At 57.3% G+C, this 26680-nt stretch overlaps 9 protein-coding genes and 1 pseudogene across 9 annotated transcripts, besides 1 other annotated feature; 4 read left to right on the top strand and 6 right to left on the bottom strand.

The window, feature by feature from the left end:
- Nucleotides 1–932: 932 nt before the first annotated feature.
- MYCTH_113577 (aldehyde dehydrogenase-like protein) lies at nucleotides 933–2766 on the bottom strand (the record flags this gene model as incomplete). Its single annotated transcript, XM_003666339.1, has 3 exons — nucleotides 933–1389; nucleotides 1507–2471; nucleotides 2743–2766. 3 exons carry the CDS (start codon nucleotides 2764–2766, stop codon nucleotides 933–935), a joined length of 1446 nt encoding a protein of 481 aa, XP_003666387.1.
- A 2199-nt stretch (nucleotides 2767–4965) lies between these two features.
- On the top strand, nucleotides 4966–6623 carry MYCTH_2121009 (uncharacterized protein; the record flags this gene model as incomplete). The annotated part of the gene is made up of 5 exons (XM_003666338.1): nucleotides 4966–5109; nucleotides 5247–5325; nucleotides 5449–5721; nucleotides 5848–6348; nucleotides 6469–6623. 5 exons carry the CDS (start codon nucleotides 4966–4968, stop codon nucleotides 6621–6623), a joined length of 1152 nt encoding a protein of 383 aa, XP_003666386.1.
- A 1136-nt stretch (nucleotides 6624–7759) lies between these two features.
- On the top strand, nucleotides 7760–8572 carry MYCTH_110038 (uncharacterized protein; the record flags this gene model as incomplete). Its single annotated transcript, XM_003666337.1, has 1 exon — nucleotides 7760–8572. A coding segment is annotated over exon 1 (252 nt), but the record flags the coding sequence as incomplete, so codon positions are not given.
- A 1389-nt stretch (nucleotides 8573–9961) lies between these two features.
- On the bottom strand, nucleotides 9962–12474 carry MYCTH_2316383 (uncharacterized protein). The gene has a single exon (XM_003666336.1). The coding sequence runs from the start codon at nucleotides 11769–11771 to the stop codon at nucleotides 10602–10604; it is 1170 nt and encodes a 389-aa protein (XP_003666384.1). The 5' UTR covers nucleotides 11772–12474; the 3' UTR covers nucleotides 9962–10601.
- A 1253-nt stretch (nucleotides 12475–13727) lies between these two features.
- On the bottom strand, nucleotides 13728–14322 carry MYCTH_2311015 (uncharacterized protein). The gene is made up of 2 exons (XM_003666335.1): nucleotides 14040–14322; nucleotides 13728–13922 (listed from the first exon to the last, which is right to left on the bottom strand). The coding sequence occupies exon 1, from the start codon at nucleotides 14256–14258 to the stop codon at nucleotides 14055–14057; it is 204 nt and encodes a 67-aa protein (XP_003666383.1). The 5' UTR covers nucleotides 14259–14322; the 3' UTR covers nucleotides 13728–13922; nucleotides 14040–14054.
- A 473-nt stretch (nucleotides 14323–14795) lies between these two features.
- Nucleotides 14796–16490, top strand: MYCTH_2311014 (uncharacterized protein). The gene has a single exon (XM_003666334.1). The coding sequence runs from the start codon at nucleotides 15289–15291 to the stop codon at nucleotides 16387–16389; it is 1101 nt and encodes a 366-aa protein (XP_003666382.1). The 5' UTR covers nucleotides 14796–15288; the 3' UTR covers nucleotides 16390–16490.
- Nucleotides 16491–19551: 3061 nt separating this feature from the next.
- Nucleotides 19552–22000, bottom strand: MYCTH_2311011 (uncharacterized protein). Its single transcript, XM_003666333.1, has 2 exons — nucleotides 20138–22000; nucleotides 19552–20029 (listed from the first exon to the last, which is right to left on the bottom strand). The coding sequence occupies exons 1-2, from the start codon at nucleotides 21804–21806 to the stop codon at nucleotides 19704–19706; spliced, it is 1995 nt and encodes a 664-aa protein (XP_003666381.1). The 5' UTR covers nucleotides 21807–22000; the 3' UTR covers nucleotides 19552–19703.
- A 244-nt stretch (nucleotides 22001–22244) lies between these two features.
- Nucleotides 22245–22571, bottom strand: MYCTH_2130288 (uncharacterized protein; the record flags this gene model as incomplete). Its single annotated transcript, XM_003666332.1, has 2 exons — nucleotides 22245–22412; nucleotides 22503–22571. The coding sequence occupies 2 exons, from the start codon at nucleotides 22569–22571 to the stop codon at nucleotides 22245–22247; spliced, it is 237 nt and encodes a 78-aa protein (XP_003666380.1).
- Nucleotides 22572–23913: 1342 nt separating this feature from the next.
- On the top strand, nucleotides 23914–25203 carry MYCTH_2035750 (annotated as a pseudogene; the record flags this gene model as incomplete).
- Nucleotides 23914–25203: a sequence feature (glycoside hydrolase family 61 protein).
- Nucleotides 25204–25520: 317 nt separating this feature from the next.
- MYCTH_2096708 (uncharacterized protein) lies at nucleotides 25521–26581 on the bottom strand. Its single transcript, XM_003666331.1, has 4 exons — nucleotides 26464–26581; nucleotides 26390–26406; nucleotides 26098–26303; nucleotides 25521–25999 (listed from the first exon to the last, which is right to left on the bottom strand). Exons 1-4 carry the CDS (start codon nucleotides 26530–26532, stop codon nucleotides 25713–25715), a joined length of 579 nt encoding a protein of 192 aa, XP_003666379.1. The 5' UTR covers nucleotides 26533–26581; the 3' UTR covers nucleotides 25521–25712.
- Between the last annotated feature and the right edge of the window lie 99 nt (nucleotides 26582–26680).

The following is a 26680-nucleotide window of genomic DNA, read 5'->3' as shown; positions in this document are numbered from 1 at the left end:
GCCAGAGAAGCCTGATACTCAGGGCAGATCACCCGACCTCATCACAAACTTCATCACAACTAGCACCCTCATCTTCCCCGTATCAATCAGTCGCCCTCTTAGCCTCTGGTCCAAGACGCGAAGGTACGGCCCACGCTCACTTGATCTCACAGCCCCCCGGACTCGCTCTCTGCCGGTCACATCCCACGCTACCACATTGGCGCTGACATCGAATCTAGCATCAATCACTCACCGTATGAGATATCGATGCCCTTTCAGACGCGATCGTTCACGATGTGCCAAGGCGAGCATTGGGACGTTAATTGCCGACTTCATCCCAGAGAGTGGGAGTGCCTTCTCGAGTGCAACAGAGGCACGAGGTGTTGGGACAAGGTCAAACGTCGGGGAAAGCTGAACAAGTGCCCTTCTTGTTACGCACTCTATTACCGGGACGTTCTGAAATCTGACCGGTACTACCTTTGATCGAAAAGTAAGTCGTTCGTCTCTTCCGACACCTAATCAGCCCGGCACTGATCAGTGCCTGATTAATTACATTGTTGGTATAGCATCAACTTCGGGGTGGGCGCTCTTTTTTTTTCCAGCCATTTTTCGTAGAACAGCAATCGGAAAGTATGGTAGATGGATGGATACGGAAATCAACGATCTTGGTATATCTGCTATGGAGTTCGGATGATGGAGGATGGAGAAGAGGCTGACCAGGGCCACCCTGCAGGGAAGATGTGGGTGGCTGCAACCCTGGTGGGGCCGGGAACCCTAGTGGGGCCCGGCCCACCACAGAAAGGGGCATCACAACAAACCAGAATGAGTCGCCCCACAGCAGCATGTCGACTGTGCACTGTATTCCGTGCATGTGCATGTATGTATGTACATACATCCATCCATCACTGCTTATTTAGCTAACAATTAAGGTAACTAAGGTAGGTAGTAGCTACTTATTCAAAGACCTTCTTCCAGACCCAGAGGCTGCGCGAGTTGGTGAAGTGGCGGAAGCCCTCGAGCCCCCACTCCATGCCGATGCCGCTCTCCTTGTGGCCGCCAAAGGGGACGTCCGGGGCGACGTCGAAGTGCGAGTTGACCCAGACGCTGCCGGCGGCGAGGCGGCGGGCGAGGCGCTCGGCGCGGGCCAGGTCGCGGCTCCAGACGGAGGCGCCGAGGCCGGTCTCGAGGGCGTTGGCGCGCTCGACCACGTCGTCCTCGTCCGACCACCGGAGCAGCGGCACGATCGGGCCGAAGGGCTCCTCCACCACGATGCGCGAGTCCTCGGGCGGGTTGTCGATGATGGCCGGCTCGATGAAGTAGCCCTTTTCGCCCTCGCGCACCCGGCCCTCGAGCGCCGTCTTCCACCCGCACTTTTCGATCTGCGCATACATGTCCTTGACCAGCTCGAACCTAGACAGAAGAGTAATTGACTCGATTAGAAGAAGAAGACGAAGAAGAAGACGAAGAAGGAAGGGGGGAAAAAGAAAAAGAAAAAAAAAGAGAGAGAGAGAGAGAGAAAAGACGCACTGCATGCTGTTCTGGACGGGGCCGACGACGACGTCGGGCTCGAAGCCGCCGCCCGTCTTGATGTGGTTGCGGGTGAACTCGACCATGGCGTCGCGGAAGCGGTCGTAGATCTTGTCGTGGACGTAGATGCGCTTGGCCAGCATGCAGATCTGGCCCGAGTTGAGGAAGGCGAGGGTGGCGATCTTGGGCAGGCACTTGTCGATGTCGACGTCGTCGCAGACGATGGCGGCGTCGTTGCCGCCCAGCTCGAGCACGTAGCGCTTGAGGGTGCGGGCGCAGCTGGCCGCGACCTTCTTGCCGGTCGGGATCGAGCCGGTGAAGCTGATCATGTCGACGCCCGGGTGCTCGGTCAGCCAGGGCCCCAGGCTGTCGTCGCCGCTGAGGACCTGCACCACGCCCGGGGGGAAGACGGACATGGCGAGCTCGCCCAGCTTGAGGTCACAGTAGGGCGTGTAGGGGGACGGCTTCATGATGACCGTGTTGCCCGTCATGAGCGCCGGCCCGATCTTGCCCAGGCCCAGCAGGATGGGCCAGTTCCAGGGCACGATGGCACCGACGACGCCCAGGGGCACCCGGGTCGAGTAGATGGTGCGCTCCTCGTTGTCGTCGAGCACCTCGTCGTCCAGCCGCATGGTCGCAAAGGTCCGCAGCCACCGCAGCGACATGTCGACCTCGGTCCGCGCCAGCCCCAGCGGCTTGCCCTGCTCCATCGTCTGCAGCCGCTCCAGCTCGTCCCGGTTGGCCTCGATGGCGTCGGCAAAGGCCCGCACCAGGCCCGCCCGCTCCTCGTGCGTCGTCGCCGACCACGTCTTGAACGCGGCCCGCGCGTGCCTGACCGCCGCGTCCAGGTCCTCCCGCCGCGCCACCGGCACCTCGTACAGCGGCTCGCCCGTGGCCGGGTCGATCGAGTGCCGCGTCGTCGGCGTCGGCACGAACTCGCCGTTGATGATGTTGCCGGGGTACGTCTGTTGTCGTGTATTATTTTATGACCATATCACTTTATCGTCAGCCTTTTGCCGTCCGCTTGATTAACATTAAATCATTATGCACAACAAACAGGGGGGCAGAAGAGAGTAACATGATGATGCAACGGACACCACGAGCTGGCGCGGCTGTGTAAGTAATGAGTGACCCATGGGGTTTTACTCATTCATATTCACACATCCATCCATTATCCGTCCATGTTGTCATCATCATGATTGTCATCATCATTATTATTTACCATCATTATCATACCGTGATATCAATTTTGGGGGCCATGGTGCCGACTGCGTTGTTGAGTACGAAGAGACGAATGGTTCGGTACGTTGTAGAAATGCTCCGGTAGGATTCAGTCAGGGGTATCCCCTTCGAAAATCAGGGGGGGGAGAGAAACAGAAACAACCAAAAAGGTTAAATGGAAGGAGAAAAAAAATTTTAAGGGAGGGAGGACAGACAAGGGATATCAGGAGGAGCTCGTAGAAGCTGCTGTATACTACTGTAGTACTGCTGCGACGCCAACCGGGGGGACATGTCCTCCCTTTTACAGTTTCAGTCGCCATGGAGGAGAACCTTCATCACCCGGCATTCTCCCCCTCCCTCTCTCCTTCCCCCGCCGCTGCGGGGACTTGAGAGCGGGGGGACATTTCCAAATTACACTACGGATTACTCCATACGGAGTGCTATGGAGCGCTACGCTACTTGCGGTAACTACTAGTAGTTAGTTGGTTGAGTGCAGCCTGCTCTCCCCCTCCGTTGGGTACAGTACATACATAGTTACCGTATATAAAACAGATAGCAACAATCTAGGGTGATCTCTTCATCCGTGCATATCCACCTTCCACTAAACTGATTAGACTGCTAAGCTTCCTGGTGAAGGAGGATGACGAGCTTGTCGCTCCTTCGTGGCACATCAAAGGGTGCAAAACCCCTCGCAGGTTTTGTTGTCCTTGTTGTCCTTGAAGTGCTCGGTGCTCCGTCATCCGATGCAGATCTTATTATTATTTCACCGACCCTGACTTGTGGAAGCGACCCGTCGGCGGGTTCTTCCTCGGCCCCGCTGCCCACCGTGCCCAATCGCGTAGCTGTCCGAACTGAGCATGATCCCGGTTGTCGGGGCATCGTCGTATCCACCCTCCATAGACGGGCACCTATTGGCTCCTCGACCTTGTGGAGATCGTTGGGGGTTTGGGGTTCGTTTTGGGATTTGCACGGAGCAGTCACTCGGGTCCTCGTCGTGCAAGTGCTCTTGTCTCATCGGCAATCCAAATCCGGGGCGTAGGAAGTCACCTTGCATACGGAGTAGTTATGTACTGTTTGCTATTGTGTTCGGAATAGAATACTAACGATGTGCAGACATGTATGCATTGGCCAAGCGGTGCTCAATAGCCCAGAGCGTTATCTAGATGTACGTATATATATATATATATGTACGTGCATTCTGCGTACCTCAATTGCTTCTGGATTGGGGGAGGGGAGAGAAGAAGGTACTGTGTACCTTTGTCGTGACCGTGGGACCGGGGTGCTATGACACCCGTGTTTGTAATCAGTCTAGTGCAATACTAACTACGGACTTTGGGACATGGCTATTGAATCCTTCGGGAAAATCCCTACAGGTACTTCGTCCACTCCACGGTAATCAACTTCCTAGACAAGCAGCGAGAATACGCAAAACACACCGTGAGATACAGGATGAGGGTCTCACCATGCACGCCTCTTTCTCTTCAACGCTGTATCACCAGAGCACACACTAGTCTGCGTTTTTTTTTTTCAATAGGTGAGGATCTGACCATACCTATCGCGTAGTACATACATAGTAGTGCTTGGTCCCTCCCAAGGGCGTGGTAGGCAACTCGTCCCTTCGGCTTATCAAGTGGACTCTAGTAACGACCCCCAAGAACGTCAATTTAAGCTCGCACGACCGGCCAAAGATACCTCCCAACCCCCACCACAATTACCGTCCTTGGCTCGCCCCTTGGCCCTTGGCACTACACAGTTACCGGCGGGCTGGGAAACACACTACACGACTGTGTAGCGTAATAATGGATTCCGTGCGACATAGTGTGTAGATACACTGGTCCAGTGCAACGTTAGTGCCAGGGGCCCATGATTTTTTTGGGGGCCGTTGACTTGGAATTCCGACGGTATCGCTTTCCCCTTGTCCTGTGCCAGGAGAAACTTCTCAGAGAAAGAAGAACAAGCGAAAGAACCGTTTCAACGCACACACACACACACTCTCTCTCTCTCACAAAGACATGGCCTAGACTTTGAACCCCCAGTGCTGATCTTTTGTATCTGCCTCTGGGATCGTTATACCTCACTTCTTTCCTTCCTTATAATATCAGGCCTCTTCGTCTTTATGTTTTGTTTTCCCCTCTCCCATATGGGATATTTTTCACACCCGGCCTGATATGTATGCTGCTGCCATCACCACCACCAGCAGTAGTAGCAGCAGCGACACAAACAACAGAATAGCCCACCATGTCTGTGGAATCGTTCACAATCGAGGCATGGACCTACTTGGTCATTGACATCGTTGTGGTCGCAGTCCGCACCCTCGCGCGGTGGCGCCAGATGGGGATCCGCGGCCTGGCGCCCGACGATTTCCTCATGATTATCGCCATTGTGAGCCTCCTCTCCTCCCCTCTGCTTCTCAAGAAAACTTTGCTGCTAGTGAGGCGATATTTCGAGCACCAGAAACGGAGCCTCATCGGGCATTCATGGCAAGAAACTGACTGACCCCGTCCGTCGCCCCGGAACAGCTCCTATACACGGCCGAAACGGCAACCGCACACTACGTCGGCGCATACTGGCATGGCCTGGCCAACAGCGGGTATGTCTGTGTTCTCATACCCAGTTAGCTGGGCATATCCCCACTCTTGACGCAGTTAACAAAAGATGATTAACTCACACGGCCGTCTCGTCCTCCTCCTCCCGCAGCATGACCCGACGAACAACGGGCAGCCCTGGGCCCCCTGAGCGAGGAATACCACCTGCGCGTCAAGGGTTCTCAGACGCAGCTGTTCGGTTGGCTCGTCTACACCTGTCTCCTCTGGACCCTTAAGACGGCCTGGCTCTTCTTCTTCAAGCGACTCGGCGACGGTGTGGGCAACATGTCCCTCAAGATCAACATCGGCTTCGTCCTTGTCTTTGTCACCTTCTTTGGCACATTTTTCGCCATCCTCTTTGGCTGCTACCCGGTGGAGAAGCACTGGCAGATCTATCCCGACCCAGGCAGTAGGTTTTTTTTCTTCTTTCTTTTCTTTCTCTTTTTTCTGGAGTTCCCATTTTACTATGTAACAAAGCTGACCGTGGCCGTCCTCGTTTCTCCCTTCATTTTCTTGCTCACCAAATAAAAAATAGACTTTTGCTACCCTGCAGTGTCCCGGCTGCAGGCGATTGTGCTAATCACAACCAACCTGACGACCGACTTTTACATCATCTCGATCCCGATGCCGATGGTGTGGAGCGCGCGCATCTCGACGCCCAAGAAGATGGGGCTATGCATCATGTTCTGCGGCGGTCTCATCACGGCCGTCTTCGGCGGCCTGCGGTGCGGCTACGTGCTCGCCGACACGGTCGACGGCCCCCAGCAGGCGGGCGAGTGGTCCTGCCGCGAGTCCTTCGTCGCCGTCTTCGTCACCAACTTCCCCGTCATCTTCCCCATCGTCCACCGCGCCCTGCGCGCCCACGGAGGCACCCTGTTCGGCGCCAGCTCCTCCGGCAAGAACACCGGAGGGACCCCCGGCACCGGCACCAAGAACAGCTCCGGCTTCAAGCTGACCACCATCTCGCGCCGCAACCAGAAGCGCAACTTCAAGCACCCGCTCTCCCTGCCCGCCGACACTGTGTACACCCGCTTCGGCTCCGAGGAGGAGATTATCGGCGGTGACGGCCACCAGTCGGATCGAAGCGGCGGCGGCGGCAGCGGGGGAGGAGCGGCGTCGACGCTAACGGCGGCAACGGGGGCAACGGCGGTGGGAGGTGCCGCCGGGTACGACGGCAAGTCCATCGTCCCGTCCATTCCCGAGGAGGACATTAAGGTGACGACTGAGTGGCAGGTGCACAGCCAGCGGATGGACGCCGAAACCGCCGCCCGCGAGAAGCGCAACGTTGAGATGGGCTTCCACGCCTCGTGAGCGCCGATCGTCACCGGGTCACTTTAACCCTCGTCCGGGTCCTTTTCCTTTGTCAATTGGCTATTCGTTTATTAAGAGGACCCTCGGTCCGATCGACTCTGCTCATGAAAGAGAGATAGAGAAAAGAGCACACACAACAGAGGATTGGTTGTTAGGATTATTTTGCAGCGATAGACTTCCCAGCCTACGTCGCCAATCATTTCATGCACAATTACTTACCTTATCTACCTCAGCGGTAGAAGGACCGGTAATTATGCCTTTGGCACATCGATGTAAGAATACACATACACACTCACATTTTTATTTATCTTAGCCACAGAAGTTCCCTATGCCTTGTGTCCCCGTGATTGATGACTTCTGCTCAAGCGACCCGGGAAGGCGTTCCACACGAACTCGATTCCTCACCTAATCTTGATTTTAGCTTGCGATTTGTAGATCTGGAAATGTATCAGGCGCGCAATAATAGCGCTTCTGACATCCGGCCAGGAGCCAGGGAGTAACAATATCCGACGAGAGGGAGGAGGAACGCTGCGCGTGAACAATTGTGCAAGCAAGCACTTTCCGCTGCAACTCTTCCGCCCTCCGCTCTTTCTCTCTTTGGAAACTTTCTCTTCGCAACTGATTTTCGTCATATCTTTCATTTAGAAGTTCCATTCAAAGCAGAACCTTTTCGTGTCTTCTCACCCCGATATTAATTCTGAAGCTACCGACGAGGTAGGGGCTGCAAGCTTCCATCTTCCACCACTGAAAGAAGGGCTCTTCATCACCTCGACTTCTCCAGCAGTGGTTCCTGCAATAACTTGCATTCTTACAATGGACAATTCTGCATTAAAACACGGCTACAATACACGGTAAAGCGGCACACAGGGAACCAGCGTCGCAGTAAGTCTGAACTCAACAGTCTGTAGAAGTTGGTATCATCCAACCTTGTTGGGTACGCCGTTCTGATTGGTCAATTCCGCGTAAACGGTCTTCAGCGATGATCCATGCCGTCATAGACCCCCGAAATGCCAGACGCTCCATTTCGTCATCGGCAACAAGTTGGATAGGTTATGTAGAAGAAAAAAAGGGAAGGAAAAGAGCTGATTCAGGTTTCAGTGATTAGTTATAAACCTTAGAAGAATCTTGTTCTTGCAGTATATTCCTGCGCATTATCCCCCAGCCTCGGCAACGACATGACCCTGACTCCGGCAACCCGGTTTCGGACCACGACGAGTTGCCTCCAGCGTACCAACAAAATGCTTGACCACTACGCCATCGACACTAGTATCAGGACGTCTCTCGCGTATTCGACCCGCGTATTTGACCCGCACCGATCTCGTCACACAGCCTGCCATTAATACCACCACCACCACTACTACTACTCGCACCTTCGCCTCCGCCGCCGCCGCAGCCGCAGCCAAGATGTCCAAGAGTGCAGCAGCCGCCTCGCACGCCGACTTCAACCGCAACTCCCTCTTCGACCTCAAGGGCCGCGTCGCCCTGGTCACGGGAGGCGGGTCCGGTATCGGGCTGATATCAGATCACGCAGGCGCTGGCGGCCAACGGCGCCAAGCTGTACATCGTGGGATGCACGGGCAAGAAGCTGGACACGGTGGCGAGCACGTACAACAACGGACATTGAGGGCTCCATCGTGCCGCTGACGGGGGACGTGACTGACCAAGAAGGAGGACGTGGCGCGGCTGGCGGACGAGATGGCGGCGCGCGAGGAGTGCCTGTGCATCCTGGTCAACAACGCGGCCGTGTCGAGCGAGACGGTGCAGCCCGAGTCCGGGTCGGCCGACGAGATGCGGCGCAACCTGTTCGACACGACCAAGACGACGGCGGCCGACTGGCTGGCTGGCCGCGTACGAGACCGACGTCGTTCTCGCCCTTCTTCGCCACCACCACCGCCTTCCTGTCGCTGCTGCGGCGCTCCGCCGAGCGGCACCCGCACTGGTCCGGCACCGTGTCATCGACGTGGCGAGCATCAGCGGGCTCGTCAAGTCGGCCCAGCGCCACTTCGCCTACAACGCGGCCAAGGGCGCCGCCAACAACCTCACCCGCATGCTCGCCTCCGAGGTGGCCGCCCAGGCCGTCCTCGCCCTCGCCTGTAACCGAGTACATCCACGGCCAGACCCTCGTCGTCGACGGCGGCTATACTCTATCCCTCGGGCAGTAGACCTGAAGCATATCGGGGAAATGAAAGAGCAGCAGAAGGAGCTGGGGAATGTAAAGACATAATTTAGAATCGATCATCCATAATATCACACCAAGATATGTCCTCGGCACACTCGGATCTCGAGACTCGAGAGTCGGCGCCAGTGTTAGCTAGGTATGCAGACGGCGACGATATGCATAATCATGGTGCTGTGATTAGGAGTAGGCTGTCGATTCCTCCAACCCTGCTGCGCATGTCCTCGCGTCCCTGTCGCCTCTCGAAACGAAAAGCTGCAGCAATTGCGTTAGGATGGAGACAGACGGCATCAGAGCAAACCTGCCCTTTTATTAAAAACTCTTTCCTACCTGTATGTGCGACCAAGCAAATCAACAATCCAGGAATGTCAAGACTTTCGGTGCAGACACTATTAGAAGGGGAGGAGGAGGTATCGACAAACGTGTGGAAGTGATCCGAGTTTCCAAACTCGTACAGTACACACACACACTAAACAGGACGGAGAAGTGCTCGTGTCAAAAGGTGGCGCCACCGCGACGCAATGTGGCACGCAGTACGGATAAGTACGGATTAGTGCAGCAAAAGAGTGTTAAGCTGTCTCGCCACCACGAGAAACCGACCCCACAACAAGCAAGGGGTTCGTTCATCAGCGCTTGCATCTGGGGGAAGCACTTGGCGAAAATGTGGGCCCATTTGGCACCGAGACGAGGCACCCGGACATGAGAGATGACATCACCACGCTCACAGGGCTGAGACCCCCCCCTTGCCCTGGTCTCTCTTCCCGCTTGCCCGGCCCCTGACCCAAGCGGGAAGGCAGGTAACGGCAATCAGCCGACCTCTTTTTTAACAGACTTGACCCGGAAACCCAGAAACCTAGCAGAGATCATTGCATTAGTGCAGGGCGAGAGAGCCAGCCCGCGGGCAAGGATTCGTTCCAACAGCCCTTATTAACGGATCTAACCGGGTTCTGCGATAGAACAGGCGGGCACAGTTTGGAGGGGTAAGGTAGCAAGCCGATTTACCAGAATATCATTATCGGCGCCCCTCCAGTGATCTCATTCTCTTTCCCAGTGTAGACCAGCAGATGGCGGGATGCAGCCCTCCCCTTATGGAAGAACACGGCTCCTCGAAACAAGAGGATCTGGGGAATAAAAAGCCCGAGAACAGACGGTATGTCTTGTGAGCGGGGGGAGAGGGGGGCGGGGTATATTGATAATAATAACAATGCATTCTCTTGGGTGATCTTGGTGAGCGACCTCGCCATTCCCGTCAACAATCCAAAAACACACTACATCTCAACGCCGGAAAATGCAAGACGACAAGTAGCCTCCCAACTCTGCAACCATGCCTAGTGTAGTCCTAACCAGTCCCGTCGAGTCCTGTCCAGTCCTCTCTCTCCGATCTGTCTGTAGAATCCAGATTAACCGCGCCGTATGGATTTGGCGCAATATATCCGATCACCACCAGCTGACCGCCCGCCCAAACAAAATCATAAATGTCCACGCAATGCCGTGAGTGGATGGGGAGGAGATAAGGGGAAACAGGAGTGGAATGCAAAACCGGGAAGGTGAGCTAGCCGATAATGCCTCGGTGCTCGGGGGTATCATATGATCATTTCGTGATGCTGATGCTGTGCCGTGACGTGATGCCGTGAGATGAGACAAAGGTAACGAAACCGCAGAACGCCAACCTCAAGTCAGTCATGGGGTGTGGTGCAGGAAAGCCAACAACAATCCATAAGGGGGGAGGAAAAGGAAAAAAAAAGGCAAAGTAGTCAGTCGAAGGAGTCGCCACAATGCGTCCAATCAACGGAACCCGGATTTTACGGCTTTCGGTCCAGGTACTTGCGCATCCACTCAATGTCCAACCATCCCACGCGCTCGTAGGCCTGCCACAATTTCGACGCCTTGTTGACGTCGATCTTGCACGCCTGCTGCGCGTCCGTCTTGCGGAACTCCTTGCCGATCTTGGCGCACTCGAGCCGCCGCAGAAAGATGCGCCGCTTGCTGGTGAGGTAGGTCGCGCAGTCGAGCCGGAGATTGCTGGCCAGGATCAGCTCGTCGGGGTGCAGGAGATGCCGGTGCGGGTCGTTGCTCAGGTCCAGCGCGTTGCCCTTCCAATCGACCTTGAGGCTGTTTGGCTTCGAGGGGAGCGAGCTGAGGGGCGGAGAGAGATCCTCCAGCGCCGCAAAATCCTTATCCTCGCGGTTGGGCGCAACTGTCCGAACTCGGGGCTCCGGCGTGCCGACGCGGATCGTCTCGCGCACCGGCGCCGGGGTTGCCCGAATCGGCCGCGGTTGCTGTGGCTTCGTCTTCGGGGATCTTGGCTTCTGAACGCGCACGGCTGGGGCCTTGGTCGTCTGCGGGCCTAGGACTGCAGGCTTCGAGGCGGGCAAGATGTGCGGCAGTTTGCTGGGCTGGTACGAGTGCGCCGTATGTTTTCGGTCGGCCCTGAGGAGCTCGCGCTCCTTGCGCAGCCATTCCTTCGGGTTGTCCTGGAACATGCGGAAGCAGTTGGACTTGAAGTAGAGGGCCAGCTCGTAGTCCTCTGGCCTCGGTGGCGTCGAGTCCCGGAAGTAACCGGCGGGCCTGGATGCGATGTGCGCGTTGACCAACCGCTCCGTAGTCGCCTTTAGATTCTCGACCGAACCCGCGGTAGGTGTGAACAAGGGACCGGTCGGGGAGCTCGAGGAGGGTTCGCCGCCGGCGGGGTAGAGAATCGGATCTTTGCCGCCGAGACTCAGGGGCGGTGCCGCGTTAACTGTATTGGCCGCCTGGGAGAAGGGGGAAACGGGCGGAGACAGAGGTTGATGAGACACCCGGGCCTCGTCGGTGGGCGAGGAAGGTTTCCCGGTCGTCGAGCTCGTTGACCTGTACATGTCCAGGGGTGCGGGCTCGGGAGGCGACATTAGGTTGCTGATATCGTAGGGTTTCTTCTGCTTTGACGCCATCGGGGAATGCCTGTCCTGCGGCAGCGCACCTGCGTCCTGCATCTCTTTTGTTGGTGTTGGGGGAAAGTAGGTGGGCGGAGAGGATGAGGGGGCCCAGGGCGGTCTTGTTGCTGTTTGGTCCCCAGGGTGCGACACGGGCAGCTGCATAGCACGAGCGGTGGGTTTGTCAGCCATAACACTTAGTTATGACTGCTTGAGATTGGGATCGAGGTGGCGAATAGGCGATCTGTCATCAACGGTGACAGTAAGAATTGAACCTGAGAGGTGTGCTGGGGTCAGATAAGGTGAGAGCGCTCTTCGCCGGGAGTTGATCGCGCGGCCAGGGAAGCTGATTTAATGCCGACTAAAATGAGTGCTTGAGGGATGAGGAACTTGCGGGACGGAAGAGGCGTGTGCAACGTTCCGAATGCCGCTTCTGTTGCTCCTGGTAGAAAGGATGTAACGCGCGTGCTGTGCTGCGGATGCAAGATATAGAGGATCTGCTCAATTGCTGAATAATAGACAATGGAGGAATTGCCTGTGTTTCGCCGCTATTCATTTATCCCTAGTCCCATTGACAATCAGGGGCGGTGCAGAACAATAGCAGGTCGCTCCTCGCAATTGCTGGTCAATGGAATCCGTTGGAAACCGGGGCTCGGTGTGGCAAAAAGCGGTCTTTGTCGGGACAGGCAACGGAGATATGCCAATATCCGGTGTCTAGACTCGGTACAAGGACAATGGCAGAGGGCGCGAACAGGTGGAAAAGGTGAAATGGGTTGAAGGAGGACGGGAAGCCGGGGGAGAGGCACCATGTAAGTACCATGGCGGCTCCAAGGTCATCACCCCCCCTTTCACCCCCCTCATCCACCCTCATCCACCCCCGTCGTCACTTGACGGCTGGCTGGGCATCGGCAGGGCTGGGCATCCAAGGCACCCAGGAACGGAGGAGGGTGTCGGAGCAAGAATTGCGCCAGCAAGTCACACACAGACGGCCTGGCGGCGCACAGCGCGTCTGTCGCTCCAGGCAAGACCGCCTGCGTGGGCGGGCACGAATCTGGGGTTAGAGGTTGTAAGTGAAGTGGAGTGGCGTGGCGTTGGCTGGCAGGGATGTTGGGCACACCGTGAGGAGTCACCCACACCAGTCAGACACCCCCTGACGCACACTCAACACGCACACGCCCTCCTCTGTCTCCGCGCGACCAATCATGTGGCCGTCTCCGCACCGGGCCAATGGTCATCCGTCAAGCTTCTCGGTTCCGTTAGGCAAAAATAATCGGGTGTTGAAGAGGTACTTCTGCCCAAAGCGAGGTACTTCATGCCAACCCCGCGTGGGAAGAGAAGAAGAGGAGAAACGGAGAACGAGAACTGCCAACTCAAACCAGCCGTGTTCCCCAGAGATTTGTTGAAAACAGATTCGAGTATCTTTGGTTGTCGCCGCACTGAAATCTTGCGCTCTTTACACTTTCAAGCCGCAGAGGTACTGTACGGTTTAACTGTGCATTGAGGACATGCCGTGTTGTTCACAGGTGCTATCGCCCCGGCAGCAATACACTGAAGGCACAGTGTGTCAAAATCAAGGATGTGCAAAACTGCAAGACGGGAGAGCCTTTGCCTCTGGCGCTTCGGGCGGTTTGAGCTGTGCATATCCCAAGCCGAGCAGTCGGCTCGACTGCGATGCTTATCTAAAGCCGTGCATGTTGGGCAGGTGCACAAGCAGATGAGCCAACTAACTTGTGCCTTGAGAATATTCGCAATGCTCCGAATACCACTCCGCCTCGACACCGGGCAGAGACGGCCAGAACCCCCGTGAAACGTGGCAAGACGTTTTTCCACCGGGAGGAGCGGCGTAACGATCCATAAGGCTCCTAGGCATGCGTAGGTGAATCTTGGGATGGAGCCGTAGAGCGGGCAACCTGGCAGGCCGTCCCGTGTTGCTGATCTCCCGTCCCCTCTTCGTTGAAAGCGGAAGAGCTCCTTGGCCAGTTCCTGGAGCAGAGCGTGGAGAATGGGGCTTGCTAGCGCTCTGACGACGAATCTCGATCTTGGTGGGCCATACCCTCTTCTGTTACTCTCGAAGAATGCTGTGCTCACCGCAAGGTGAGGCCGGTCCAAAAAGCCAGGGGAACCTGGTGTTCAGGTTAAGACAACAGGTCAACTCTCAGAGGGGTTCAGGCCAGTGCCAAATGCACATCGCGCCGGCTTTGATCAGCTCAACTAAACAAGGAGAAACAACCAAATCAGCTTGCCATAGTGTAAGAGGGGTATATTGGACGTTCTGCAAAGAGGAGGGGCAAGGAGGGGAAGGAGGGGCAAAACGAACGCGATGCCTACCTCCTCGGTGGAGCTTCAATGGTCGTTGACCTCAAACGACTCAATTGAGCGCCGATTGGGCTTCCATTTGGGCATCGAGAAATTGAAGAGCTCTCGTCTCGTCTTCGAGATGGTTTCGCTGTGGAGCTCGTGATTGTGGAGCTCACTTCTCGCTGTCTTGTTTTGCAAAGCTGGTAACTTGATAGCTTTTGGGCTGCCAGTATCGCCCGCAGCAAGCATGACGAGTTTTCCTTTTTGGATTGCAACCTGTCAATTCATGCTGCGTGGGCCGAAGAGAAGCAATGGGGCGGCGAATTGGCCAATCACGCCATGCTGCAGCAATCCGTGAGTAGGTCTCTTTCGTGTGGCCGTTCTCTTCTCGCCCCAATCGCAAATGGTTGATGAACAGGCTTTCGGCTGCCTTTGAACGTGTGACTCATCGCTTGTTGCCAGCGACAAAACTGATGAGCAATTTCGAAGAAAGAACGTAGAAGGTTGGCCAGTCAAAGTCAGCTCGTCACCTGAATTGCCCCTTTGGGTTTAGTAATTTGGGTTATCGATAACAATATCCGTGTCCGAGGTACTCTTGGCACGTTCCGCGTACCTGCTTGCTGACGCCCGACCCATCGAGGGAACGGAGGGAGGCGTGGGCATATGACCGTCCCGTTGCCCGCCTCAACACATGCAACGTATTCGGTGGCACTTGTATTTGTTACTACGCAGACTCCGTTTCTGCGGTCGGCATGACCAATGTCGCTATCCAGTGAGCAAATGGATAAATACGTCCAGCTGGTTAAATTTCATCGCGAGGTTGGGCAATTTGAGATTGAGTTAGGGTTAAGATGCTCCAACTGCCATTGCTTTGGTCACTGCCGCTCTTCGTCACCAGTCCGACGCTCGCTGAACTCCATCCGACTGACGCGTAGCCCTTCTTTCCGAAGATTACCGACAGGTATTTTTGGTCCGGTTGACTCGATTCCAAATCGACGACCAATTGGTGAACCGGGGCTGGCTGTGGGCGTTCCCAAACACAACGGCAACTGTTTCCTGCTGCCAGATTCACAACTGAGGATAGGCCTTTCTCGAGTGGTATAGCGCTAGGTACCGCTCTAGATGGCGGGAGCATTGTTGTAGGCGTGGGCCAGGAATCCCAGCAGGGCACCGCGCATCCGTTGCGACTGGGCGTGCGGGATGACTTCCAGCGACCTTGTCCGTGTTACTTTCTTTGTTTCCAAGTTTCCAGTTCCGCTTGTCCTCGGCGGTGCCTACCATGCCTTCGCCGCCCAGCACCGTCGCCCCGCAGCTCCAGACATGGAGGCCCCCTACGGACCCGGACAAACCAGCCTGCCCCTACCAAACGGGCTTCACGATCGACATCAAGAGCCACACCCCGCCCGCCCCTTTTGGCGGGCGAGACTACGGCCCCGGGACACGGGTTGTCGTGCCCGACCAGGCTCTGCGGTCGCTCAAGCAGACCGAGCTCGTCATGGGCAACCCACCGCTGAGAACAGCAGACCCGGCCGCCCCGCGCACCCATACCTTGTCCGTGACCCACGAGCTCGCCGTCGCCGACGGGCGAGGCGCCCAGCTGGTCCTCTGCACCATCACGCCAAAAGTCCCCGCTGGGCAGGCCGCCTTCCAGGCAGTGGCCAAGATATACGATCCGCTGTACTACTCCTTTCCCAACAAGGACGTGCCGAGCGTGCCCTGCGATGTCACCTGGCTTGCCGATGAGGACTACAGCCGCGAGGCCGCCGCGTACGAGCATCTGCAAAGCATCGGGAAGGCCGGATCCTTTGCGCCCAGGTACTTTGGCTCCTGGACTTTTACCGCCCGCATCCTGATCGACAAAACGACGCCGCGGTCCCGTCCGGTGCGCCTCATCCTTCTCGAGTACGTCCGGGGGCCGAGCATCCGCGAGCTCTGTCCCGCACCCCCCGCTGCCGCCACGTTTGACGAGGCATACCGCCTGGAGGTGCTCGCAAGAGTCTTGGATGGCGATGCAAAGCTGCGGTTCAAGGGCATCAACCAGCGCGATCTGGCTGCACGCAACGTCCTTCTCAATTACCCTCCCGGTCTCCCGCCAGCAGAGCGGCACACCATGATCCCACGGCTCGTGCTGATTGATTACAACATTTCAATCGTCTACGCGAGGACAAAACGCAAGATCGGACCCTATCATGGCACGACGCTCCCGCCAAACCCCATGCAGATTCACTGGACCAACCCGCTGCAGGAGTTCCGCGGTTGGATCCCGGCCGAGTGGGAAGCCGCCCCCAGGTTGCGCCAGGAATGGCTGAGCAAGCGCTTCGGAGGCAAGAATATGGCCAGTTATGCCCCCATCACGGCAAAGCTCGAGTTCGCAAAATAGGTGGCGACCTAGCAGTGGTAGTTGGTATTATACCTTGTGGGCCAGAGCGCCCTTATAACCTACGATCCTAACCATGTTTCCCTAACGGGAGCCGGTTCTCCGTTTTGGGTTCCGACATACCTTTATAGTAGGTAAACTCTGAAACGCGGCCCTCTGACTTCCCGTGCAGGCAGTATCTCCTTTGTAAGCCGGACTTTAAGGGACTTAACAACCGGAGCTTTCCCGGTCCCTAAAGTCCTGCGAATGCTCCGGGACAACCGAAAAGTCCTGGAAGCGGAGAGACGAACAGAACGAAAATCAGGCTGAGCTGGAACGTCTGGGGCGAACGCGGTCCCCACATGACCCGATCAACACCAGATACTCCGTGCAAGTATAGGCTTGAGATGTATCGGGCGGGGTTCAACGTCCTCAGCCTTGGAATGGCGGTGATTCAGTCTCAATTACCATGACTAAAGTAGAACGATTTGTCCGCTCGAGACTCTCACATGGCACGCTATTTCCATTTGCCATTGCTATCCTCGGCCTCCTTCCATCCCACGGTTGTTGCACTGTGGTGCAGGTAACGCTAGCTTATCTTATCACCCCGCGTTTGAGGAGAGCCTTGGAGGGAGGGGTTGTCGTTGCCCCTCCTTCTCAGTTCACCCGCCCTCCTTCCACATCGGGGGCAATGCACGCTCCCGAGTCGGACCAAGAAAGTGCAGCAGCTCAATCACCCCCGTCCCCTCGATTTCCTGGATTGAACCTCGTGCTTGGTCAAAACTCTCTGATATGAGACAGAGACTGTCATCAGTCCCCCCCCCCACCTCCTTTTTTCAACACCCGCTGAGGATCCCGATGAGCTCAATGCTGGCTGAAGCGCGACAACCCTCCATTGGTCAATTGGGCCGCTGCAGGCGGTGTGGTTTCAAATCCGATCCGCGCCGCCATCCACGGCGCTAAACAGCAGGTTGGCTCGAGTTCTTCGACAGGTAGCTTTCTCTGCCGCTCCGATTGGCACCAAATCAGCGGTCCCGCTGTATTGTCCAAATTCCGTACACTCTTCTCCGTGCACAGAAGATGCGCAAGGGCTCATCCGAGGAGCGAACAAGCGTTCACCACGACAAATAAAGGGCCAACAAATGCCGTCAGCTCGCTCTCTCGCCGAATGGGCTGCCTCCAAGGTCCGGACGTGGAGCCGAAGCGCATGAAAGTCGGCCGCCCTGGATCTCAATTGTCCAATCTCCCATAGCCATTCTGCTTTGGCTCAAACCACAGGTGTCGTCAAGCAGCAGAAGGCGAATCCAGCCAATTCCCGTGTCTGATCGTCTGGCCCAAGGGCCGCCTCGAACCCTGCTGTGCCTCCATCCCAAGCACTTGCAGCGAAACACGCGCGCCACTTGTCTGGCCCTGCATGGTCGAGGTGGAGTTGTCCTTGCGCCCCGTTTGCGTGCGCTGCAAATCCCGGGCTTGCAACATACTATCACTGGCCCTTCGGATGGCATTCGGCATCCCGGGTACCTGGCAGATGGCCAATCGACAAGATTTGCCGCCAAAACAACAACAATGCCATTTGCACCGGGTCGTACAAGTATGCCTGGAGGAAGACGCGCCTCAGTATTCCAGAGAAGGACAATGCCAACGACGGGCTGGTAGCTCCGTCCGCTCTCTCCTCTTCTCGTAATGGCCCATGCTAGGCAAAACACAGAGAGAGGCGTGGATCTATCACGCCTGCGAAACATAGGTCGTAGACTAATCCGTACATACACTATCCCCCCGGTCCCATCAATGCCAAGCGGGGTTCAGTCCGTCCTAGGGCAATTGATCACGACACCCCCTGTTCATCCCGTTTCAATGCAACAAGGCTGTGTATTTCCGTACGGAATACGGATCCGTACGGTGTGTGCGTGTGTGTTATGTGGTGGTGTCAGTGGGTTGAGCTCTCTCATTCCCTCCCCTCTGCCGCTGCCGCTGCCGCTGCCTGCCACACCTTCCCGGGCGCTCACACGTCTCACACACGACGGCCGAAGATGACTTGCTCAGGTGACGAATCGTGGGTGTCAATTGACCACCCTCCCCCACCCTACCAAAACCCTACCAAACCCTACCGGTGTCTCAGCAAGAAAAAGGCTGAGACATTCCGGCCCCCAGTCGGCATTCGCATTCGCGAATGGCAAGGTGCATCATGCCGCTTGTTCTCTGCTCTAGCCCTCCTACTGCGTAGATATCGATCACAGGCACCACTTAGCGTAACCTAGCCGGACTGGATGGTGTGTGCACAGCAGGGAATGGTGAGATAGGAAAGCAGGTTTCCAAAATAAACATGCGAGATGGCTTAGTCCTTCCTCTCACTGTATCAGGTGGGACTGCTTTCCGGAGTGACAGGCTCCATCTCCTCCTCCCATCCCTCTCTCTGCTTCTCGGCTCTTTCCGGCGTTCCGAAGGCGTAAAAGTGGTGGCCTCCGCGAACTTGTTCAAGACGTGAATTGCCTGCCTAGCAACCCGCCAAACGTTTTTCTCTTTCATTCGCTCTTCTTGATTTACGCCTCCACTGCGTACGCTCTGTATTGCGCGGCCCTTCCCTTTCCATCCTTGGTTGCCCCGGTTAGGCAACACTGTTGTGTGCACAAAGATGCCGCCGGATAAGCGGGGCCGTGAAGGCCGCAAGATAACCCCTGTGATGAGTCTTTCGGCGAAGGCATTTCCATGGTTGTTACATGACTTGAACGTGAACGACTCCTCATCTGATTGAACTGTATCATGTCGCTTTGTATCGCAGCCTCGGGCTTTTCCACGCCTGTCAGCAAATCGGTACCCCTACTGCTCAAAGGCAGCTTTAGAAACACCTGTGTGAGGCTCTCGGTGGAGACGACGTTTCTGTTCGGCATCAATACCTGGGAGAGAGCCTGGAGCCGAGATTGTGCGTGCCTCGGTAGGCTGCCAAAAAAAAAAAAAAAAAAAAAAAAAAAAAAAAAAAAAGGGGCTGCACTAAAGCAGGCCAGCGGGCCTTGCCTGGAGCCGGGTATCGCGGTCATGCGGATGCGGTGCAATTGGTAAAGGTCTCTCTCGCTGGGGCAGTGCAGCCAAACATGACCTGCTGTCGTGGCCCGATACGATCGTTTCTAATTCCCGAGGCCGTGAGAAAGGGCAAGCAACACAGCAGGTCACTGAAAAGAACACTCAGCTAGCTTCCCAATGGCTTGTGGCTCGCCAAGAGCCCGAGGATTAAGCGCGGGCAGTGTAACTGATGCCGCGAATCCGCGCGCTGCGCTGTCATCGCCGAGCTCGTCGCAGGTTGTTGCGAGTAGTCGGATCCAGGCCAGGTTTTGCACGAGTAATCAGGTGAAGTCGTAAACCATCAGGCTCTCCCGCGCGCCCTTTGTCTCCTTCAACACGATGACCATCTCGTCGTCGAAGCCCACCCAGTTTCTCTTCTCGTCCCAGTCGCGGGCCGGGTCGCCGGTGCGAAGGTCGTCGCAAAGTGCGAGGCCGCCCGCGGCACTGCCGCTTCCGGGAGACTGCCAGGGTCGGATCTCGACGCTGCGGCTGGAAACGCCTGTGGACCGACCTTCCAGCTCCCATACTCGCATTTCCTCGCCTCGAGTGCTGACGCTGACGGCCTTGCCGCGGGCGGTGATCTCGGCGTCGCTGATACCGGATGTGTCTGCTCCCGAACGTTAGTGCTTTCTTTTCCTTCTCTCCTTGCGTTATTCTGTAAGATAGAGCAATGCAGGCCCGGGAAAAGGGCGAAAACAAGTAACGAATGACCTACGGCCCCAGAGTCGGATGCCGTCCGATATCGACAGCGACGAGGCGTTGGACGTGCACATGTGCAGTATCAGGGTATTGTCCGGCAAGGCGGCCAGGAGGTATGGGTGGGTATAGCAAAGCGTCGTAGGTCCCGGCTCCGGAGTCTCCGATTCTGAGCCGCTCGATCCGGTGAAGGGAGGAGCAGACGCCGCCAAGTCAGAACGGCCGCGCTGAGGCGTCGCCGGCGGGCTGAGCGGGGAATACGAGACGCCGTCCGTCTCGACCGGCGGAGTGTACGCTATCCGGGTGGCCCCGATCTCCGGGACGGAGTCTAGGCCGGCAGCGGGCTGGTGAATGTGCAAGTCCTGAAGGCCAATGGACCAACCCCTGCGTGTAGAGAAGGTGTAGGCCACCGATGCAATAGTCATCCCGCCAGCCTTGCGAATGGATAGCGCCAGCGGCGGCCGGGAAGAGTGTGAGTCAAGAGACGTCAAGAGATATGGAGGGGGTAGCTTTCCAGCCCCATCGCGCGATGCAGCCGCCTTGCTCCTCTCCTTATCACCCCGAGTCGCGCCGGGTCCCTCGAACGTGTAGAGTGAAACCAGCACGGTCCCGGTGGCGGTCAGGAGGTACGGGTAGGCGAATGCCATGGCCACCAGCTCGCCGTTGCTCGACTTCTCGTGCCGGTACCTACGCTCCAGGCGGTTCGACTCGGCGCTCAACCTCCAGACACCAAAGCTCCCGTCGCTGAAGCCGAGCGCCACGTCCAGCAGCCCGCGCCCGGCCTCGCCCTCGTCCACGGCGATGCAGCTCGGCACGGCGTCGTCGGAAGGCCCGCCGTCGCCACCGATCGCGGCCTGCGCGATCAGCTTCCTGTTCTTGAGATCCCACGCGCGCAGCCCTTCGGTCCCGTCGGCCGTCACAGCAATGCCCTCGGCAATCTTGACGAGCATTCTCCTCCTCCTCCTCCTCCCCTCCTCCGCGCCCGCGACACCCGTCTCCCGCCCGAGCTGCAGCTCCTCCACCACGCACTTGCCCCTCGCCCAGTTGTGTCGAATCTTGTACTGCCGCTTCCAGTCGACACGCGGCGACCTCAGCTGCTGCTGCTGCTGCTGCTGCTGTTCCTCCTGCTCGGTCTCAGCCCCGGCCCCGACCCCGGCCCCAAGCAGCCCCGGACGCGACGAGACGCCCTTCCCCCACCCGGCATAGTGCAGCTTATGCCCGCCGCCGCTACCACTCCCACCGTCGCCCGCGCCCCCCCGGAAGCCGGGAATGCGCATGGCGCGCGGCAGGACGAAGCGGGCGTAGTACAGGGCCTTCCACAGCTGGGAGTCGGAGGATAGGCGGTAGAAGCGGCGCGAAACCGGGGCGACGGCGAGGAGGTGCCGCCGCGGGAGGAAGGAGAGAATGCGCAGGAGGAGCTCGTCGGACAGCGGGGAGAGGAGGTCGCGGCCCGGTTGTTCGGAAAGCGGCGGTGTTGGGGTGGTGGTAATGGCGGCGGCGGCGGATGCGGCGTGGGCTAGTCTGCGGCGTTTGGGAAGTGGTTCTGGTGGTGGCACGGCGGATGCTGCCGTGCTCGTCGGGGTTCGGACGTCGAGGTCATTGTATGTTGTGTTGTTCCGGTCGTCGGCATCGAGGTCGAGGTCGACGTGGACGTCGACGTCGGAATGGGCGCGCTTTTTGCCAGTCATGGCGGGGGATGGCGAGCTCGTCGATGCTGCGAGGTGTTGTTCGCGCTTAGACCTCCCATCACCAGAACCTAATCATTCGTGTTCTTCGCGTTGTTTGCTGTCTCGCAGCGGTGCCGCCGGGGGATGCCGTGGGGTAACTAGTGACCGTAATCTGGGGGTTAGTATAAACGGCAAAGCAAGGCCTGGCCCACTCGCTGCGGCTAACTAAGCTTTTGTGGAGGGCGAGCCAGAAGCAGGGGACCAAATCACATGGGACTAACAACAACTAAACCACGCCCAACCCTAACCCCGCACCCCTTAATACACCGGAAGAGCTCTGTATAAGCTGCTTAACCACTTCCTTTTCGAATTCTGCCCTCTCTCGTGTTAGTTTCTTCCCGATAAACTACAGCTTTGATCAAGCTTGGTTCCGTCAGGATTTAACCCGACCACTTTTCGTCACTCGGGGTACAACTTTCCGGGGAACGCCCCCTCCGCCGCCAGCATGGCATAGTACAGCTCCGTCTTAGCCAGGATCACGATCTGGCCCCCGCCCGCGAACTGGAAATTGGCCGACACGCTCCCGAAATAGATCTTTCCGATCAGCTTCCCCGATGGGTTGAACACCTGCACGCCGTCGCCGCACCCCGGCGGAGACGTTGCCCTTGACCGCCGTTTATTGACTCGCCCTACCTGGAGCTAGGGCTTGGCGGACACGATCATCTGGAGTTGCGCAGGCCTGAAGATCTTATCCGAGGTACCAGTTGTAGATGAAGAAGGCTTCATCGTCGCCTCAAGTCCCCACGGGCAAGATTTTATGTTTCTCAAGCCAAGCCGAGTGCATGTTTGCCCCGACGTATTCCAAGGTAATATAACACCGATCCTGCCCGTCCACTCTAGGTGCAACCCGGAGGACAGTCCCGGCATCAGGTGCGTTCAACAAGTGTTTACCCAAACGAGACCAGGCTCCGGTACATGCGGGCTATGATATGTTTTCAAGATACGGGCTCAAAGCCTTCTGATGCGTTAAATCTTTCACAGCTTTCTGGACGACATGAGGATTCTGCCCGACAGAGTGAACGAAGAGTTCCAAAGGGACAGCGAAGCCTGAGTCGGCCGTCATGGGGGAATTGTCATTGGCTCAGCCGCAGAAAAGAGGTGACACACACGAATATAATTATACATATACAGAGAAAGAGAGAGCGAAAAGCTGAGACTCCTCGAGGTGCGATTGACGGTGTGCTGCCTCGTTTCAATTTAAAATCAAATATTAGTGAAATCAAAATGGAAGATGCTGTCATTTCTAAAACACAGAGGAACACGGCATGTGGAAGTCGAGCGGCGGTGCCATCATACTGTCAGTATTACAGCTTGTCACCAACTCACCTTAAGGATGGAGGACAACCCCCGCAACTCTGAATAAGGTTGCTTTCATGCTGTGTTCTACAAATAGGTAGGTAATTACCGTATTTACTGCTCGAAGCCGTCTCACTGATTACATCAAAGGCAAGCCTGCCACACGGATGGTGAGCTTCCAAGACGGCTCGGCATCCGTCCTGCAAAGGTTGGAGCAGGCCCACTATATAACCGGGTTGGAAGTCGTCCAATCCATATCCCCCCAGACTCCGGTAGAGAAAGTCCCGGGCGGATCTAGGAGGCCGCAGTGCCGGGTAAATTGGGGTCTGATATTGCGCGCACAGTCAGCCACCAATACCAGCAGGTATCGTGCTCTATATAGGGGCCAGAATGCTCGCCCAGTCCGAGAGCCTAGACGTCTATTTCGGGAGGTAGCATTGTGATGAGAAGAAATGACCGAAAAGGCGGCCACGTTATTACAATATGTCTCGTGGCCACGGGAGTGGAACCGTTGGCAGCGCCGGTAATTGAATCCGGAGGTTCGTGGTGAGTATGGACCAGAACAGGCAATGGCCGGCCCCCTGGTTGGGAAAAGGTCGGTAAGGGAAGAGGGAATAATTATTATATCATCTTCCGAGCACTGAGCATGCAGCCGTCGACTTCTCCAGCACCACCTGCTCTTGGTTTGTTCTCACAGCTGACAAGTTTAATTATCGCTGAACACACCCCAAGGTCATACCGAGTACCCTGAGAGGTTCGTATCGGAGCCAACATGAGGTCGACATTGGCCGGTGCCCTGGCAGCCATCGCTGCGCAGAAAGTAGCCGGCCACGCCACGTTTCAGCAGCTCTGGGTGGACGGCACCGATTATATAAGTTTCCATTCCCTGTGTAGTGTCCTTGTCCCCTTTCTCCCGGACCCCAAGCTGATGACTGATGGACCTAGCACGGCTCCTCCTGTGTCCGCCTTCCGGCTAGCAACTCACCCGTCACCAATGTGGGAAGCAGAGACTTCGTCTGCAACGCTGGCACCCGCCCCGTCAGTGGCAAGTGCCCCGTGAAGGCTGGCGGCACCGTCACCATCGAGATGCACCAGGTTCGTTAATTAGACCTCATATCCGCATTGATGACCCTCCCCACCTTCCTCTCCCCTCACCCCCGGGGCAGTACAGAGGGTCAAGCGGTAACACACTCTTCCCAGCAACCCGGCGACCGCAGCTGCAACAACGAAGCCATCGGAGGGGCGCATTGGGGCCCCGTCCAGGTGTACCTGACCAAGGTTCAGGACGCCGCGACGGCCGACGGCTCGACGGGCTGGTTCAAGATCTTCTCCGACTCGTGGTTCAAGAAGCCCGGGGGCAACTCGGGCGACGACGACAACTGGGGCACGCGCGACCTGAACGCCTGCTGCGGGGAAGATGGACGTGGCCATCCCGGCCGACATCGCGTCGGGCGACTACCTGCTGCGGGCCGAGGCGCTGGCCCTGCACACGGCCGGACAGGCCGGCGGCGCCCAGTTCTACATGAGCTGCTACCAGATGACGGTCGAGGGCGGCTCCGGGACCGCCAACCCGCCCACCGTCAAGTTCCCGGGCGCCTACAGCGCCAACGACCCGGGCATCCTCGTCAACATCCACGCCCCCCTTTCCAGCTACACCGCGCCCGGCCCGGCCGTCTACGCGGGCGGCACCATCCGCGAGGCCGGCTCCGCCTGCACCGGCTGCGCGCAGACCTGCAAGGTCGGGTCGTCCCCGAGCGCCGTTGCCCCCGGCAGCGGCGCGGGCAACGGCGGCGGTTCCAACCCCGATAGCCCCGGCGCCTGCACCGTCCAGGCCTACGGCCAGTGCGGCGGCGAAGGATACACCGGCTGCACTCAGTGCGCGGTGAGTCTACACCCCATCTCCGTCGCTCGAGCCACGTTCCTCCCCTATTCCCCCACCAAATCTCCCCCCCCCCCCCCCGACCCTTCCCCAACCTCCGGGGTGCCGCTGACTGACCGGATAACCGTGTTGCAGGCCGGCTTCACCTGCAAGGCAGTTTCCCCCCCGTACTACTCGCAGTGTGCTCCCAGCTCTTAAGGAGAGGAGCAGACGGCGAACGAGTCAAGGCGAGGCGGCGGGCGGGACAGAGAAGGACATGCGCGCATGGCGAGCCGTCGGATGCTGTAAGGAGCGGAATGACTGTACCTAGCATAGTTGTTAGTAGTGGAATACACTGCTTCCGAATCCGGATGCTCAATCCGTAAAGTCCGTGATTCTAAAATAAATGTCTGGCTCTCAAATGCCCGTGGTGCCATCTTCGCAGGTCAGCAGAAAGAGCCATGTCCACGCTGGACGTTAGTTCCGCCATAAAATCAAACCATCTGGCAAGGAAAGTGTTTGACCGATCTCTCTTGTCGACACAAAAACAAAAAAAAGAATATGTCTGTGGACTGAGACCTCCGTGGGGCCGTCGTCTATGTCCGTTGTATGTACACCTGGCGCCTGATCTGACAAGGACCCTGGTGCCTAAACCTCACCTGCTTCATTTCCCACCCGCAAACACCACTTCCTTCTCTCAAACCCCCCACCACTCATGAAGACGAGCCCTTGCTCAGGCGCTCGGCCTCCAGCTCCCGCTCCGCCTGCTGGTAGTACTTGGCTGTGTCGACGCCGTGCTGGTTGTGGTTCACAAAGTTGAACCAGGGAAGGACGCCGAAGAAGAGCGCCGAGTACCGCGACTGGCGCGCGGCAACACCCTGCATGGCTGGGGTGAGCCTGCTCTCGCCGTAGAGCGGTTGGCCGGCCTTGACCTTGTCGACCATCTCGCGCATGTCCATCTCGACCTCGCGGGCGTTCTCACTCATGCCGTAGAACCGGACTGCATAACCGTCAGCCCTCATCTCCTCCAAACTATCCTTCCAACAAACCCTCCCAAGAGCCATCCACGTGATATCCCAGGGCGATCGATTGACGTACGGATGGAGCGCTGGTAGAAGTAAAGGAAGCCGCCGGCAGCGCCAATAAAGCTACATAGCCGCATGGCCTGGGCAAAACCGCCCCTACCGACCTGAGACGGGGCGAACTTCTCCATGGCGTAGAGCAGGCCGGGGCCCGCAGCGGCGGCAACGACGCCGTGCACATAGTCGGACGGGCGGGCGTACCGAATCACGCGCGTAAAATGTCTATCGCACACGGCTTGTGTTAGAATTGACTGGATGAACGCAATCGGGCGCAGGTAGTATTGGGCCGGGAGGAGAAGGAAACGTACGGGTCATTGTCGATGAGCTGATTTCCTCGTCAGTTGCTTGTCACACATGGAGGAGCAATTGAACTGCCACTCACCGGATATTCGGTCTTGATTGTCTTGCTCGGCCACTGGTACGTCTGATTGGTTGAGTTTGAGTTCGACATCTTGGCGGCCGACGAGGCAGTCGTCGAGGAGTCGCGATGTTCTTGAGCAATTGGGATGTTCCGTTGCGACGGGCGAAGCTTCCTGCGCACGAGCTTGATCTTGCTGCCTCAGGCGGGAAGTTCTTGTGGAGACGGAGCACCGCACCGC

This window comes from Thermothelomyces thermophilus, chromosome 6 (assembly GCF_000226095.1).
Source record: "Thermothelomyces thermophilus ATCC 42464 chromosome 6, complete sequence".
Taxonomy (NCBI): Eukaryota; Fungi; Ascomycota; class Sordariomycetes; order Sordariales; family Chaetomiaceae; genus Thermothelomyces; species Thermothelomyces thermophilus.
Note: the sequence above shows the minus strand (reverse complement) of the source record. Positions and strands in the feature narration are given on the sequence as shown.

Bases quoted from the DNA above. Each gene is read 5' to 3' on its own strand.
- MYCTH_2311011 (XM_003666333.1), bottom strand. From the start codon at position 21,806: ATGACTGGCAAAAAGCGCGCCCATTCCGACGTCGACGTCCACGTCGAC. The intron at 20,030-20,137 runs GTAGGTCATTCG...GTTCGGGAGCAG, and splicing joins CGGCATCCGACTCTGGGGCC to ACACATCCGGTATCAGCGAC.
- MYCTH_2311014 (XM_003666334.1), top strand. From the start codon at position 15,289: ATGCCTTCGCCGCCCAGCACCGTCGCCCCGCAGCTCCAGACATGGAGG.
- MYCTH_2316383 (XM_003666336.1), bottom strand. From the start codon at position 11,771: ATGCAGGACGCAGGTGCGCTGCCGCAGGACAGGCATTCCCCGATGGCG.
- MYCTH_2096708 (XM_003666331.1), bottom strand. From the start codon at position 26,532: ATGTCGAACTCAAACTCAACCAATCAGACGTACCAGTGGCCGAGCAAG. The intron at 26,000-26,097 runs GTACGTCAATCG...ACGGTTATGCAG, and splicing joins CTTCTACCAGCGCTCCATCC to TCCGGTTCTACGGCATGAGT.
- MYCTH_2311015 (XM_003666335.1), bottom strand. From the start codon at position 14,258: ATGCTTGCTGCGGGCGATACTGGCAGCCCAAAAGCTATCAAGTTACCA.